The sequence below is a fragment of the Mastacembelus armatus genome, chromosome 15 (assembly GCF_900324485.2).
Source record: "Mastacembelus armatus chromosome 15, fMasArm1.2, whole genome shotgun sequence".
Lineage (NCBI taxonomy): Eukaryota > Metazoa > Chordata > Actinopteri > Synbranchiformes > Mastacembelidae > Mastacembelus > Mastacembelus armatus.
The window spans coordinates 7,083,359-7,093,463 of record NC_046647.1 but is presented as its reverse complement, the minus strand read 5'-3'; the positions used below and the strand labels follow the sequence as shown (position 1 = coordinate 7,093,463).

General features: G+C 41.3%; 1 protein-coding gene across 3 annotated transcripts in view; it reads right to left on the bottom strand.

Moving 5' to 3' along the window:
• The window catches only part of inpp5f (inositol polyphosphate-5-phosphatase F), an 11,580-nt gene extending 1,879 nt beyond the window's left edge, over positions 1 to 9,701 (bottom strand). Inside the window, exons 1-20 of one of the 3 annotated variants that reach the window (XM_026309120.2) lie at positions 9,287 to 9,701; positions 7,691 to 7,771; positions 7,097 to 7,233; positions 6,096 to 6,224; positions 5,778 to 5,945; positions 5,612 to 5,668; positions 5,025 to 5,223; positions 4,643 to 4,822; positions 4,343 to 4,410; positions 3,926 to 4,050; positions 3,737 to 3,814; positions 3,402 to 3,522; positions 2,536 to 2,664; positions 2,184 to 2,301; positions 1,898 to 2,096; positions 1,672 to 1,743; positions 1,514 to 1,587; positions 1,202 to 1,330; positions 1,015 to 1,102; positions 1 to 820 (exon numbers count right to left, since the gene is read on the bottom strand). The exon at positions 1 to 820 is cut by the window's left edge and continues 1,879 nt beyond it. In XM_026309120.2, the coding sequence (XP_026164905.1) occupies positions 1 to 820; positions 1,015 to 1,102; positions 1,202 to 1,330; positions 1,514 to 1,587; positions 1,672 to 1,743; positions 1,898 to 2,096; positions 2,184 to 2,301; positions 2,536 to 2,664; positions 3,402 to 3,522; positions 3,737 to 3,814; positions 3,926 to 4,050; positions 4,343 to 4,410; positions 4,643 to 4,822; positions 5,025 to 5,223; positions 5,612 to 5,668; positions 5,778 to 5,945; positions 6,096 to 6,224; positions 7,097 to 7,233; positions 7,691 to 7,771; positions 9,287 to 9,383 (3,069 nt within the window). In that variant the 5' untranslated portion in view covers positions 9,384 to 9,701. Of the gene's footprint in view, positions 821 to 1,014; positions 1,103 to 1,201; positions 1,331 to 1,513; positions 1,588 to 1,671; positions 1,744 to 1,897; positions 2,097 to 2,183; positions 2,302 to 2,535; positions 2,665 to 3,401; positions 3,523 to 3,736; positions 3,815 to 3,925; positions 4,051 to 4,342; positions 4,411 to 4,642; positions 4,823 to 5,024; positions 5,224 to 5,611; positions 5,669 to 5,752; positions 5,946 to 6,095; positions 6,225 to 7,096; positions 7,234 to 7,690; positions 7,772 to 9,286 lie in introns of those variants that run through there. The other 2 variants (XM_026309121.2, XR_003295827.1) reach the window with 2 other exon arrangements.
• Positions 9,702 to 10,105: the final 404 nt, after the last annotated feature.

Sequence of the window (10,105 nt, the reverse complement as noted above, 5' to 3'; positions counted from 1 at the left end):
CTGGACGTCTAACTGGGATGGTCTGGGGAGCTGGGGCTTCTCCTGCTCGGAACTTGGCTGCTTGTCTGAGTCTGCTGGAGACTTTGTCTTCACAGACAACACAGGGTTGGATGAGAGGACAGCAGTTGGAGGCTGCTCTCCAAACACCTCAACAGGTTTGGTCTGTGCATCCTGGACAAACTGGTGGCAGTAGGCGTCAATGGGAGTACCAAAGTCAATCAGAATGGCTTCCTCAGCCAATGAGGCGGCTCCTGGAGACTTGTCATCACCAACTTGGGAGGAGCTTTCCTGTATTCCATCACAGCCAGTGACACGGATAACTGAGGGGATATTTAGCTCCACGCTACCAATAGACTGAGAGCGGCTGCCCAGACGTGGGTTTGATGCTACAATGCCGCAGCTGGGTAGCACATAGTCCACGTTTTCTAAAGAACCAGAACATGGATGCTCTGGGTCAGAATTATAAGAGTCAGAGTCATCTGAGATTTCAGAGTGCACATCACCGAGGTCTTTCAAGGCTCCTGTGCCAGGGACGATATCTGATTTCTCCAAGCTGCTGTCTGACTTCCACAGGTTGACATGCATAGTTGGTTTTAGGAAATTGACTTTTACATCAGGTTTAGAGAAGTTGCTCAGCCTCCCGAGTGGCCTGAAAGGGCCAATGTTTACATTTGTCTTGGTCTGTTTCACTTTTTGATTGAGAGAGGAGAATTTGTTGAGGAGGAAACTTTTGCCCTGTGCCAGACCTGAGCTACCATGGACCTGATCGGCAGGTTTATTTTGGATCCCCATGATATCCTCATGAGGTTTACTCTGTCGTCTGCAACAAAATACAAACAATGTTAAGTCCAGAATACTATACACATCCTTGTGATTGTTTAAATATTTTAATTGTTATATTAAAATATGTTGTCTCAATAAAATTAACATTAAATATGTTTATCTCCATTACATTGAATCTTGTGTAGGAGAGATTAATGCAAAAAATCTTAATAATGACAAATGAGTACTCACCTCTCCAGCTTCTTTTCAACCACTAGCATGTCCAGCCCCATGGCTTGTTTTGTTATGCGGAGCATCTCAGCTATGCACTGTAAGGTATCTGAAATATGTCACAATATAAGTCTCAACTAATAAATTCAGAGATTGTGGTATAAAAAGTTCCCTTATAATTTAAAATATTTAAAGCATTACATTCTACCTTTTCCGTCATCCTCAGGATTTCGTGTTGCTGCTCTTAGTGTATGAAAGTATCCACTCATCTCTTCATTCCTGTAATGCAAACGCATACAGCAGAACTTTGGCTTCCCAAAGAGCGTAGGCTCTGGACCTGAAAAACAAATCACAACTTCTAACTTCCATTTTTTGTGACGTGCTTTCCCTGCATGAGTCATCTTCAACGAAGATACTGCTGAAAGGTTACTGAGAAACTATTGGCACACTATTGGGAAGTGTTGGGTGACTCACTTAGTGTACGAGAACCCTCACTTCTCCTCTGAGTCTAACTTCTTACCAATTTCGATCTTTTCCAACCCCTCTAAATTGAGCCGCTGGTATTGATTGACTTTATCCGCCTCCTCATCGTAGCTACAAGAAAATAAATGCAATATAAATGAATTAATGAGAACTATTTTTAAAGAAACAGTTCTGCAAATGTAAAGGCAGACTTACTAAGCAATGTAATAGGCTTTGTCAGAGAGAAGCAGCAGCACATCCACGTCTTTGTTGGTTGCATCAATGAGACTGGTGAAAGTTAAAAGGACAGTTAGTATAATCACAGCATTTTAGAAACTACTTGAAAGCACAGTATAAAGAAACCTGATGCTGCTCAGATAAACCTGAGGATATGAAATTATTTAGAAAGTATCAACACTCAGATAGACAGCTGACCACTAACCTCATGTCAGAATTGATGAGGGCCCAGCCACCATGAAACCTCTCATCATCTGGGAGCAGAAGCTGCATGTAGGTCTGCAGCAGGAGACTGACCTGCTCCTGAGCTCCTCTTTGGCTCTCTTTCTCTTTCTCTTCATGCTCCTTCTCTTTACTGAAGATGGAGTAGAGGTCCTCTGTCACTGGCAGGCCCATCATTAGGTCTGCAGGGAGAGGCAGAGGATTCAGACGTGTCAATCAAAGACTGATTTTTAGGACAACATGGGTATTGTTTACATGTTTTTACATACCAATTACTGCCTGCCTGTAGGCATCCCTAAAGCGGTTCAGATAGTAGCGGTTGGCTGAGTTCACACCGTCCTTCATCACACCAGCCAGTTTCCTCTCTCCCGTCCTGGTAAAATCTCCCTAAAACAGAACAAACAGTGTTTGATAAATATAAATTTTGTCTCACCTTTGACATGTGACCCTCTGTAATCTCTCTGTAGTCTTTGTTATGTTTGCTGTTGATTTCAGAATCCTTCTATCAAACTTATGTCTCAGCAGCCTGAACTCTCCACCAACCGACTGTGAGGGCACACTTTACTACTGTTTGTTTAAGAAAACTGGTTCAGAACATGTACACAAAGACAAAAATGTTACCTTGAGCGCTGCTGTGCCTGCATACTGTCTGCTGATCGTGTCTCCATTGTTGGCCCACATAATCTGATAAATCCTGTAACACTTGAGAGGCAGAGGCTGCTCTGGAGGCATCACGCCCAGTTTCTTTAGCTGCAGGAAGAAAAGAGACATTGTTGTCCACTGGCATGCTGTCAAACCTTTCAGTGCTTTGTGCTATCTCTTTCATAGTTTGCATTGCATTAGCATGAAATGTAAGTTTTTTATTTATTTCTTAATTTAGATTTACATAAAATGTGATCCAAGACAATATGGCGGAGTTGCTGGATTTCTAGAAATCTTTAAAGATTCAGGGTGTATAATCTAAGCTGTGTTGTGCACACAAGTGCTAGTCTGCTGTCTTTGCTGCACGAGCATGAAAGGAGTACAGCCGTCGTTTGTGAGATCGGATGAATAAATATATGCAGATGTCAGTAATCTATGTACAAACACAAAGTTTAGCATATAAAATAACAGGATTCATGTTTCCCAGTGAATCCGACAAATCATTGAATTGAATCGTCGTTGAGCATTCTGTGATCAGAGCTTTGGAAAGCACTCGTATAAAATGTGGCATCAGCATTCATGCCAATGTTGATTATTCTACATGATCAATGTTTTAATTATTACTAAACATAACTTCTTTTAATGACACATTTTTTGATGTGTATTTTCTCTGAATATCTCGACAGTCAAGTTTATATTACTAGTGTATTTAGCTGGACACAGTTCTGATAAGGAACAATGTAACCTTCAGAATAAAAGGCCACTGGGTAAAGGAAGTACATTTAGAAAGCAGCACCAACAAGGTACAGCAGACAAGGGTTTGTGATGTGAGGAATTTATCTCACCTGTTGTTCCATCACGACGCGAGCAATAGCAGCCTGAACTACATTGGTCCTGTCAAGACAATCCATACAGTTGACTCTGAAGATTCCCTCCTGCTTGCAGATGACTCCTGCTTGGTCCACCCTGACAGAGAAAACAACATTCAGAAAAATATACAGCATATTCACAGGATTAAGATTTTTAGCCCCGTAATAATCGGGTGTAATATACCAATACACACTATAGCACTTTGGGGTTTATTGTTGTTTTCTGTCTTACAAAACCATGCATGTCCAAGTGTTCATGTTATCAGCATTTCTCTAAAAAAAAAAAAAAAAATTCCTGAAGAGACACTTACCAGGCCCACTTCATGTCAGTGATGATATCAGAAATTGCATCAGTCAGTATTTGCACGTTCTCAAACTTCATGCCTCGACTGAGAAACAGGATGTAGGAAGCAGAAAGGGGATGTGAAATGTATAAATATGGCATAAATGCATGTGCATTTATGAGCAAGCGTCACTGCTGAGAAACATGATTCTCTTACCAGTGCTCATGGAAGTCAAATGAAACGTATGTGAGGTTTGGGTTGTTGTAAAGCAGCACCTGCTTCAGATAGGCGTCACCGATCAGCTTTTCCCGGCCGCTTTGATCCACTAGGTTGATGATGACCTGAAGAAGACGATACAGAGTGCTATATACTGAGAGATAACATCAGTGGAGTGAAGTCAGCAATTCTTTTCAGATGCTCTCAGGTTAATTTTTAGTTGCCACATGAGGCGCGTGGTAGTTCACATGCTACAATTTCAGTCAAAACATTCAAATGATATGCAAACACTGGTGGCAGAATAAGCACAACTGCGATATATTTAAAATAACAATCCTAACACAAGCCTGATTCATGCATGTAGTTGGTCGATATGCTAAACACATACCCAATCAACAAATGGGTATTATAACTCACCTGCTTCTTGTAGAGTTTAAGCTGTTGTTCAAAGTGAGCAGAAAAGTAAGACATTGTCTCCTTCTCCCCTAAAACATAAATAAACACACACAGTGGGTTTTCATACAACTCAATCTGGCTAAAGACATCAAGAGATCTTGTTTTTAAGATTTTACAGGACTGTGCTGTTTCCTATTGCATTTGCTTATTAGGTGAGACATATCTAAGTGAAAAACACTAAAACTTGCCAGACCCACTATACTCAAACAAAGACTCCAAAAGTCCCTCTCTGTAGGACTACATGCAAGATAATTTGCTGACCTTTCTCTAAACGTGGCCGGGGATTGTAACGATACCCTGCCTGGCTCCAGAAGACAGGCACGGAGCCACGGGTCTGCACAAAGGACAGAGTGTGGCTGTGCACGTGGATTAACTGCTCTGTCTCCACATAGTTAGCCACATGGCCATCTGTATCCACTCCTCTGCGCTTGTACCGCATCCCTTTGGGAAAAGCAAATGCAACAACCCTATTCAGATTATTTATACCAAAGATCACGCTTCACTTGAAGAGAATGATTAAATATTGGCTGTATTGTTGGATAAATATCAGTCCTACTTACAAAACATAACATACACGTTTGTGGCACCACAGCTCAGCCAGGAACTTCTTCTAGACTGTGCTAATAGTAACTAGCTGCTTTACCTGCCCGGTGACGGCTCCGTCTGGAGATCAGGGCCACAGTGAAGCGAGGATGGATGTCGTCAACACAGGTGACCTCCTGCGGTGGGGTCTCAGGGCTGCTCCTCTCTTCATCAGAGGTCTCGTTGTAGTTCACCACCAGTTCCTCAACCTGTACAAACCCCTGGATGATTGGCATCACCCAAAAGTCAACCTCTGGGACCTGGAGCATTCCAAAAAAAAAAAAAAAAACTCAGCAGGACAAGAAGATTAAAATATTGTTTAGTAGGTAGATAAGGAGGCACTCTATATCTGCCAAGTATGCAAATTAAACACTCTTTAATAACTCAGAGCAATTATCCCTTCAATAAGTATTTTCATATTCTTCTGATAAAACCCTGGTGTCAGCACATACAACGCTTACACAGCACGGTCAGCTACAGTTTGAAATGACAGCTATATAAAGAAAACCCTACGACTGGATCAGCAGTTGTCAAAAGAATCAAATGTGGGGACAAAGTCATTACACTCAATTCTAATTATTCAATTATAAATACAGAAAAACAACAAGCTCTACCACTCTATTTATTCCAGTAGGGAAGATTATTTACCTGGAGGTCAATAAGGTCTTGGATCATGTGTTTATTCCAGAAGAAACGGTCATCAACCTTTGACAAAAATAAAAAACTACAGTCAGTCAGACGTAAAACTTTTTTGCAATATATAAATCTAAAAAAGGCAACAAGTCTAACTTTATGTTTCTGTTTCTCTATGGACCTGTTTCCATAGTGGTAGGCTGGATTTTTCTGAGTCTCCTTGACGTTGCACACTGTTTGTCAGGTCGTAGGTCATGCTGTAGTAGAAGGAGTCTGAGTCCATGAATATCTTGTAGAGCTCATCCAGCAGTCGCCTCTCCAACCGTTCCTTCTCTTTGTTTTCTTTGACCTGGAAGGCAGGGGAAGAGTGGATTGGACAGGTGGATAGAAAAGAGTGCTAAGCAAACAAAGAAAGTCAAATCCTAAGAAAACCACAAGGTAGATTGTGGTTTTGACAGAAGCTTCTCAACTTTTTATTACGTGAACATCACAAAAATACCTTTTTCTTGATGGGCACAGCCACATTAGATTTGATCTGACTTAAAGTTTTCATCAAAAACTTAGACTCATCGGGGGACTGGGCCAGTTTCTCTGGTTTATCGATTCCAAAGTGATGCTTCTTGCAAAGCTGAAAAACAAAAAAAATGTAATGATGAGGTTGAAATTGCCACACTGAACTTCTCCAATCTATTTTGTAGAAAATTCTGTGAGATGAACTGGGATACTAGCACAACACAAAAAATAAAGAAAAAAGAAGTCTGATACTACCCACAACATACAGCTAAAAACTACAACAATACGGTTCTCATTTTCCTACGCTAACTATACTGAACAATCTCACAGCCGCACTGAGCTACAGGATTTGTAGGTACAAAACCAGTGGAAAGTCATTCTGCAGTATGAGGACAATGTACAACAGGATGTCTAAAAGTCTACCCAGGAACAATCACTGTCCTCTATATTTACTCACTTGAAAATATTCTGTCTCACCATCCATGAAGCTCTCCTGAAAGACTGAAATCTTAGCAATAGTGAACTCCCTTTAAGATCTATTACCATAATTGTGTATCTACACTTGATTTCCACTCTAAATGTGTGGCTGAAAATAAAACAGAGCCTTTAATAAAGTGAAAAAAATATATACATCTACAACTCATTTTGTACCACTGTCAGTCCATTTTCAGCATGAATCACCAGCTGACGCACACAAGGTATTCTAAGGGTGCATAAAATAGCAATTTAGGATTGTCAGAAGCACTGTTACAATGACGCTCAGGGCGAGTGAATGCAATAATTAAAACACAAGTAGATGTCTGTGGAGATTCTCAGTCGTCCAGCTGAAGTTACCTAGAGGTTGAGTCATGACAACTGGACTTCTAGTTTGTTTTTTAGGTCAATCTAAAAAAAAATTAATGATCCAGTTTCCATGACTCAACCTCTGGATAACACAAGTAGATGAACGCTGCTTTTGCTGCCTCATTTACAATATTACATGCACACCTCCAGCTCAAGCTCCTGGGGCTCTTCGTCCGACAGAGGAATGACAGCTATCTTGGTGATCTTGTAGACTTTGTGGTTGCCTGGTAAATGGCCCACCAAGGCTTTCTGGCGGATTAAAACAAGGCCGAGCGGAAGATCTGCCAAGAGGAAAAAGAAAAAGGGGGAGTTGCGTCATGGGTGCTGAATTCCTCACATTCTGAAAGGTGTGAAGAAAGCAGCTGCACACCAGCCATTAACTACTGATTTTTTTTAATAAGGCAACACAGGACATCTGGTAAATAAATATTTAAACCACGTTAATGTTTCTGATTTACCAGAATGATCAAATTATTAAGATATTCTTTTGTGAAGGGTATAATCTTAATGACCTACTCTGAGGCCCACAGCAAATCAGATTTATCATCAACTGAGTCATCACCATCAACTCACTCTTCTCCCTAACTACACACATTTCAAAGTACACAATTTCTTTGCACCTTCCACTTGTGAGCAAGAAACAAACTAAGCATTAGATGAGTTGGTATCTCTGTGTGCCCAGTGCAGAAAATATTGACAAGAATGTGCCACATCCACAGCTTTTTATTCTCCACTTACCTGCATGAAGCTGTATTTTTCCAATGACACCTTCTACCAAACCCAAACACACAGGATTCCAAGCTAACAACAGGTCTGTTGCTGAAAATCAAAACATATGGAGATGAAACATCAGAACAGTGGTGTAGGCAGGCTTCTGAGAAATATGCTTCAGGCCAGATAAAAAGCACACATTTCCTCTTTTTGTCATACACATAGGTCAACATTTGTTTTATTTATATGAGCAATACATAAACAAACTGACTAGACAGAAATAGGTAAGTATTAACACAATGGTCAACCTGTGCATTAATCCAAACTGGAAAGTAGCACAGAAGAGTCATTTCAGATGACTTTCTGTTACAAACATGTTCAAATTTGCTTTTATTGCCCAATAGACCACTCTGACTGTTGAAGACTAGACATTGCAGCTAAATCTATTAACAGGTTCCAAATAACGGGATGTGATACAGTATGTACTACAGTTGCAGAGCTGTCGTTGCTCGCACACATTGACATGAAAAGTACATTTAATGAATAAAATGTTATTTGATTAAAGAAAAATGAACCAGTCTCCTTTTACTAACGTTTTCAAACACTGAGCCAAGTCTGAAGTCAGTTATGTCAATGCATTAACTCAGTGACTCAAAGGAAAACTGGAATAGTTAACACTGGTGACGCATTCAACATCACAGTGGAGAAAATTGGAAAAATGTGAAGGGTGTGGTGAAGAGCGGAGAACATCAACAGTAGGCAACTTCAGACAATAGCTCTTCCTGTTCCACTAGTCAGACACCACAGGGAGGTCTCGCCAGAAACAAAATAAATGAAAAAAAAAAAAATACTAAAAATGAGACCACACCTTCATTCAGAGTGTCTAATATCACGGATAGACTTTACTGTGCGCTCGGAGTGGATAGCTAGTGAAGAGTGGAAACCCTTTTTCCAATTAAATAATGAAACAGTGGTGCAACTAAAACCCTGTTCAGGATGGCTGCACAGCCATACAACTTCATCAGACACACGCACAGCCCGCTGGTGTCTCTAATGCAACTTCTCTTTGAGTTTAGCACCTCAATGGGAATATGGATTTCATTTAGTAAGAAAAGCCCTGAGCAATTCTTTGTCACGGCGTTGGAGTAGTACTCACTTCTGCACTGTGTGCACAGTGTAATGCCTGGAGCAGCTTAACATCACGACACTAGTGTAGTTTGTATTAGGAAGAGCACATCCTTTCAGCTGTCACAGTAAAGCCTGTCATAGAAAGCTGACATGCACCATGCCCGAGTCAGACCCAGCCCTCAGTGTGTAACACAATCCGCAAAGCAAGAACTTTGGAGGCAGTTTGGGGTGTTGGCACTCCCGGAATGAAAACCAGGACGATGATTTCTAATCTTAAGAATGGCGCGCCTAATAATTTCTATATTTTGTTTACCAGAGCTGGACGATTCAGGCACATGAAGTCACTTCGATAACGATATTACAGAGGTGAAATACTACAGAGATTAAGGCTAAACCGCTGTGGAGCAAAACCATCAGTAACATAATGCCAGCCCAAGAAAGACACAGCCTTTATGCCATTCAAAGGGGTAACCTCATCCCGTAACGTTAACATACCCGGTCTGACGGTCATGGTCCCATCTTTTCGGCTGCACCACAGAGCTCGGTCCCCCCTCTGGAGAATGTAGTCGTCTTTGGCCTGGAACAGCTCCATTTTGTCCCTGTACGTTACCCAAAAATAAGCAGCTAGCTAGTTTAGCAGCCAGGTCCACGACTGTATCTCGCCAGGCAGGCTACTTTCTAGCCACGGTTAGCTCCTTTCCCACGGTCTGGTGAGCTAGGTTAGCTACCTAACGTTAGCGACGTAACGGCAGCAGCTGGACGCGCGTCGGATCTTTCTATTCCACACCTACGCATTTTGACATCTAAACTCCCTTTCCAGCGGGGAAACATCCCTTCCCACGGTCATGCTGAAGGTAGACACATCAGTGAGAGAGAAAGTGTGCGCTGCCGCTCACACGAACCCGACAGTTTCCTGCTCCAAACAATAACACGTGATCTACGCCTGTGCCGTCATCAGCGCTGCACCGGTGCTGCCCTTAACACCGGTGTACTGAACGAGTAGGCGCCAGAAACGATATGAGGCCCCTTTATTTACAGGAAATTATTTGTTACATTTTAACCACGGAATAACGAACGAATGAGTTTATTTTATTGGCTTTAAATAGTCATTTTAATTACGTTTTTTAAAAAGTGAAGTCTATATTTCAGTAAGCAAAACAAATGTTGGAGGGATTATCATCAAACAAACGCTGCAGCCAGGTCAGGATGGTTTAACATATAAAAAGAACTAAATACATCACTTACATATGTTTTGAATGTCACCACCTCCGTAGGACTAAGGGTACAAAAATGTTATGACTGAGAAAGTATGGA